The 6,002-nt window shown below is 40.9% G+C and overlaps 2 protein-coding genes across 2 annotated transcripts; one reads left to right on the top strand and one right to left on the bottom strand.

The window, feature by feature from the left end:
• Positions 1 to 2,573: 2,573 nt before the first annotated feature.
• Positions 2,574 to 3,308, bottom strand: LOC141835190 (uncharacterized). The gene has a single exon (XM_074722619.1). The coding sequence runs from the start codon at positions 3,154 to 3,156 to the stop codon at positions 2,662 to 2,664; it is 495 nt and encodes a 164-aa protein (XP_074578720.1). The 5' UTR covers positions 3,157 to 3,308; the 3' UTR covers positions 2,574 to 2,661.
• A 599-nt stretch (positions 3,309 to 3,907) lies between these two features.
• LOC141835152 (large ribosomal subunit protein eL29z-like) lies at positions 3,908 to 4,586 on the top strand. The gene is made up of 3 exons (XM_074722583.1): positions 3,908 to 3,968; positions 4,045 to 4,148; positions 4,322 to 4,586. The coding sequence occupies exons 2-3, from the start codon at positions 4,047 to 4,049 to the stop codon at positions 4,418 to 4,420; spliced, it is 201 nt and encodes a 66-aa protein (XP_074578684.1). The 5' UTR covers positions 3,908 to 3,968; positions 4,045 to 4,046; the 3' UTR covers positions 4,421 to 4,586.
• The last annotated feature ends 1,416 nt before the right edge of the window (positions 4,587 to 6,002 follow it).

Below are 6,002 nucleotides of genomic sequence, written 5' to 3'. Positions count from 1 at the left end.
TGCTTCAGGCTCCGACCACAGCATGCTACTATCAAACGTCCCCTATCAATATATATGGCTCATAATTATTGCCAACTACTTCCTTGTGTAGCTAAATCTTCTAACTGAACTTAAATGTTTCAATTAATGGTTCTTCACTACTCTTAATAGTTTTAAACTTATTGGTTGATTTCTAAGTTGTAACTTATGGGGAATCAACACTAGTTACCTCTCTATATTTTTTGGCACCATGTTATTGCAAAGTTACTACAATTATTGCTAGTCAACTTAGATGGTTAGTGACTTATAAGACTAGTGAGTTGAAGTCGACAACAGAAGTCAAATGAGATGAGCTTTGATGTATTTTGATCGGACAAGACACTGAGCGAATCGGATTGGATGAACAGGTTGATTAAATGAGATTAGATGGGTCAAAAACATTCCAAATGGATGCATGACGACTAATGATTTTAATTATTTAATTACCTTTTCTCTTTTCAAACATAAACTATATATATGAGCTATATATGGATACAGAGACAGTAGTGTGCGAAGGATTGAGGAATAATTGAATGGATACATAGACAGTAATGTAGTGTAATGTTGCTGGTGGAGACGAGTGTGTAACTAAATGTACTTCGCTGTTGGAGTTGGACCACTCCGAAATTGAATTGTCCCTTGTCAGTAGCGAATTATTGAATGGAAATTAAGCCCCAATTATTGCTTTTCCATATTAACACAACTAGTTCTTCTATCGACGACTACTTGCTACTATTATTAAGGGGACCCCTTGTTTCTCTTTTTAAACACAGTGCATACCCCCGGATGCTCACTAGCCACATGACCGGAACCCCATCGAGGATCATCCAGTCCAATGAGAACTAGACACGAGCTCGGTTTAGGGGAATCCCGATGGCTCGCACAGCCAGAATCCAAACCACCTTTGGAGTGATTAAAGAGAAGAAATGGCTGGGTAAATCATCAGTTCAGTTCAAAAGCCTGGAAGAGCCAAAAGTGTAGGAAAGGGCACAGTGGTCACCTGTGCAACGCTTTGCCAAGGCTGCTTTCCAGCTCGGTGCTGGCGCCCCACACTTCTCACTCTTTGGCTGACGCTGGAGCATCAGGACAAGCGGGGAAAGCTCGAGACAGAGGAACATGAAGAGATTTGACCAGAGGTGGCTCTAATTAATTTCGTAGCTAACGCAAGGACGCTGCTGCTATCATTGAAGGCTATCTTTCAGTTAGTGTGCCTGCACAAGGACGGCGAGGGCCCTCTCTGGCTTCGGCCACATGGCACGTTATGGAATGATTGAGGCTCATCTCTTTGGCTATGTCTGTGCCAGATAACTAGCTATGAGTGTTTTTCTTTCTCCTTGAGGTGACTGATCTCCATTCATTTGCTTGAGTTCGGTGTCCTCACTGATCAGTGAATGAGGAGGGAGGCATTGCTGGGAGATGCTTCCGCAAGCTCAGATGCATGCTGGGAAGGTGGGGCTGTGTAGGTTTACATGGTGAAATGGAAAATCACAAGGGAGGAGATGAAAAGGACAAGAATGTCTTAATCCCACTAACTTATCTGAGACTCTGATGTTTACTTTACTGATTTCAATGGATTCGGTGGATGAAGAATAAGAATTAGAATGAGAATGTCCTACAGTTTGTTCAATCAGCATAGCAAGATGGAGCTCGGTGGCTGGGCGACTCAAGCTGCAAAGGTTGGAATCCGCCAACCTAACGGCCCCACACGATCGGCCCCCCGACCATCTGTGGAGAGGTAAATCACGGTGAATGCGGGACTGACCAGGGCATGGTGGCCGAGGGATTTGGAAACATGGCACAGATTGATGTTATCGCAAATGCAACCATGAGCCCTCGAACCGCCCACCTCATGCTGCAAGCACCCATGCCCTGACCAGCTGACCCCGCCCGTGGGGGCGTGGCTGGGCGACTCAAACTGATAGAGTAAGTGGCAAGATCGAGCAGCTGCAGAAATCATCAGAGATAGTAGCTGCTGCAGAAAGTTACCTCATCGAAAAATTTTCAAAGGGAATTTTTTGCACTTTAAAATTAGCTAATATGGGTTTCAACTGGGCTATCATTACCCACCAAGAAAATCCAGCCCAACACATTCTTTGTTTTTTCAGTTTCTTATTAATTTTAGCAACTAAGATTGCAGGGATGAATTAGTTTAGAAAATCTCATATGTTTATCTCTTGTTTTGTTGGTGTTCTTTAATGGCAATAACACATTGAGAGAGGAGCTGTTGTTTATGAGAACATTGCTTTAATGCCGGTTTTCACAATATGAATGATGCTTATTCAGTGATTTGGTTGTAAAAGGAATCAATAATGGTGCCGTTGGTGCCATCATTATGATCTTAATTTCCTCCTTCGCTTCAACTAACTTGTATGCCTCGGCGCCAAATTGCCTCATCCTCGCTAGTAAATGAGGAAATTCTTTCTGATTTTTCTATTGTGTCTTTGGTGGGAAGTCGTTTTCTAACAATCGATTGTTCTACCCCCATTATAATCAAGCTATGAACTCCAATCATCGATGTTTACCAGATATTTCTTTGGATGTTTTTTTTACTGCTGTTTGTTAGAATCAACAATGAATTAGCTTCACGTAAATGATAGGAAAACACAAAAATAATGATCCATCATCAACAAGATGCTTATGCCTTCATCTAGACTTGGACTCATGGATGGTATCCAAGGCTGGTCTCCACCGCCGGCATCCACCAACCCGATTGCTCGGCAAACCGGTCAACTCTCCCTCCCAAACTGCCACCTTCGGGCTCTTTTCCTCGCCTCCGCCGCTTATCTCCGGGAACACCCGCCTCCCACGACAAGCCTCCTTGCACCGCCGCCTCCGACGGCCGACGGCCTCGAGCAGAACCTCCACCTGGGAGTCCGAGAGCCGGGACCCGACTCGGTTCAGGGGCAGCAGCAAGTAGACCGCCCCGGGCAGCAGCTCCTCATCCGCCCGCATCCCGGTGGCGCGCCGGGTCCTGAGCGCCTCGTCGGCGCGCGCCACCACGTGGCCGGGGAACTCCATCATGATCTCCGCGGCGCCGGCGGGGGCCTCGATTGGGCGGAGGACGCCGTCTGGGCCGACGATCTTGGCCGTAGCAACTGCCTGGATGCACCGCGGAACGCACGACGCTCCGTTGCCCATATTCCTGGTTTAATTTTGAGCTGATCTCCCACTCCTCCGCTAGCTCCCCTACGGCTGCTAAGCAGAACACTATTTATTTACTTTTGGGGCTAATTGACCGTATATGTTTCTTGAACTGTGAGGAAGAAATGGGTTGAAGAGAATGGAAGCGTGGGGAGGCGTATTTATATCAGAGATCGAAGAAGATAAAAAAGAGTGAGAGTGGAGTAGATCAGTCAAAGAATGTATTATAACTACCGCGTGGAGCCTGGACCTTGTGGAGTGTCCATCGCGGTTTCTTCGTTGGTGCTTGTCGACGTCGTCACTACTCACTAGGCACCAACCAAGTAGCATTTCAGAGTCAGCGACGCGTCGAACGAGGTGGGTGGGCGGTCATTGACAGGATGATGGAGCTGTAGAGCCAAAGAGGCATATATGGTAAATAACGATCGAAAAGACGAGTAGTTTGAATCAGATTACAGTGTTTCATTAAAGTAATTACGGTGTTTGAATCAGGTTTTACAACAAACAAGTAGTTTGAGACAACCCAAATTAAGTTATAGGTATTCTGTCGTCAAGATGAATACTCCATTTCAATAAGGTTGTGCGAAAAATAAAAAACCTTGATTAAATCTAAAAAATAAAACCAAAACAATGAAAATTTTGATTGTGATTGAGAACTTGGGCTTTGTCCTTTTCATTACTTTGAGGCCCAACTTAACCACAAGGCCGCCCATTGACTGGCCCATTAACTTCCCTATAAAAACACAGCACCAGTGGAACCCTAGCCGACGGCGGCAGAACAAGTTTTAGGGCACGCTTCGATTCTCCAGGTACGATCTCCTCTTCCTGATCTTTACCCTGGCGTTTTTTTTAAAGATTTATTGAAACGCCCTTCGCTCGATTCAGAAATGGCGAAGTCGAAGAACCACACGGCGCACAACCAGTCGTACAAGGCTCACAGGAACGGGATCAAGAAGCCCAAGAAGCATCGTCATACGTCCACCAAGGGGGTATTGATCTCTTTCCTTTTTGCCGTTTCCATAAATCTAGTTTTTTGTTTTGTCTTTTTTTTTTCCACCAATTTGTATTATATTATAGTACCTCTGGACTAATTTTCATCTCTTGAACCAAAGATCTATTTTTGTTTGTTCTTATCAATGAGCTATTTTGTTCTGTGTGGCAGATGGACCCAAAGTATCTTAGGAACCTGAGGTACTCAAGGAAGCATAACGAACTCAACAAGAAGGCTGCCGCCGCCTCGGGTTCTGAGATGGAGCAATAGAGGAATGAGTGGGGAGGCAGTTGGTTTCACCTTTTAGATTTGATTATGGTTTTGTTTCTCTTGCATTGCATGTTCCAGTATCTTATCCAGTAGACTTTCAATTGACAAACAATGGTGTAGCAATCTTACAATATTCTAAGTTCCTTTTTTGTGATGTTCTGTTTAATCTGTGATCCAGCAATTTAAGGTACTTGTTCCAGTTTACATTTTCACAAATAATTTGATCTTATCATCAAATGTTATTTTACTTTTACATTCTTATTTTTGTTCTGCTGCTTTCGTGTAGGATTGAATATCGGTTGAAGCTTAGAGATTTAATATAATGATTTTTTCTCTGCATCAACTTCTAGAATTGGGATAAAATATTCTGTTCATTACAGATTCACTAATGTCTCTGAATGGTCTGTTCCCTAGATGATATAGTTAGAAGCCGCAACTAAAGATTAATTGGGTACTCAATTTCTACAATAGTAGAAACTGCTATTTCTTATATTACCAGTAGAATCCACAGGTTCTAGACATTCTTTGTCCAACGGGTACAGTTGATCCTCCATTTTTCTGGAGGCATTTGTCAGCCTAAATGCTTTCAACTTAAACTAAACATTTGGATAGTTTTCTTTATCTCAGATGGAATCAGTGTTTATTACCTTCCAATAATTTTCTTTATGTAAGATTAAATGAGTGTTTATTATATATAACCTTTGGTTTTGTACGTAGAGCCTTGTCATTATAAATGGGTGATTATAATGAAATTGAGGGATGAATATTAAATGTTTTTTTATAATCCTTGGAGGCTTGTTTAGGTTGCATTGGACGTGTTACAGATTGAACATTGTTCTATTATATATTTGTATTGTGATATGCGATCCAACGCACGAGCACTGGCTTACTATATTATTTTGTTCATCATCTTCCTCTGTAGATGACAATAATAAATAAGTATTCCTTCATTTTGATGCCCTTTTACTTAGAATAATCCCTCGGTGCATTGTTAATAGAGTTATCGATTGCCATCGGTTTCAAGTACTATTTTATTTTAGACAGTAAAGACGGAACTGACAAGGTCACTTATTATCCAACTCTTATTTTATTTGTCATGCGTTATGTTTGGTTTGCTTGATAGTGTATGTATTTGCATGAGATTGAAGAGTCATCATACGAAGGCATGAGAAATGTATCTAGTAGTTTAAGTATTCTTTAAATTAGCATCTATGTCCTCAGAGATATCAAATCGAATGCTTGTAAATAAATTTGATTTGTAATTAGGGTTGTAAACGAATTGAATTTCATGAATAAATTTAGTGTTTAGTTTGATAAGAGTTTTTTTAATAATTAGGGTAGTAAATGAATGGAATGCTTCTAAATAAATTTGATGTGTGATTAGAGTTGTAAATGAATTGAATTTCATAAATAATTTTAGTATTTAGTTTGATAAGAATTTATTTATTTTTGTTTGATCAATTAAATAAATAAATTTAAATAATTTATTAAAAATTAAATGGATAAATTTGAATATATTTGTGAATGATGTTTATAAATTATATTATTAATATATTAAATAAATAATTTTGTTTTATAGGTA

This window comes from Curcuma longa, chromosome 9 (genome assembly GCF_044706935.1).
Source record: "Curcuma longa cultivar G26 ecotype Majalengka, Jawa Barat chromosome 9, ITB_CL_G26_1.1, whole genome shotgun sequence".
Taxonomy (NCBI): Eukaryota; Viridiplantae; Streptophyta; class Magnoliopsida; order Zingiberales; family Zingiberaceae; genus Curcuma; species Curcuma longa.
This window is presented reverse-complemented; position numbering and strand designations above follow the sequence as displayed.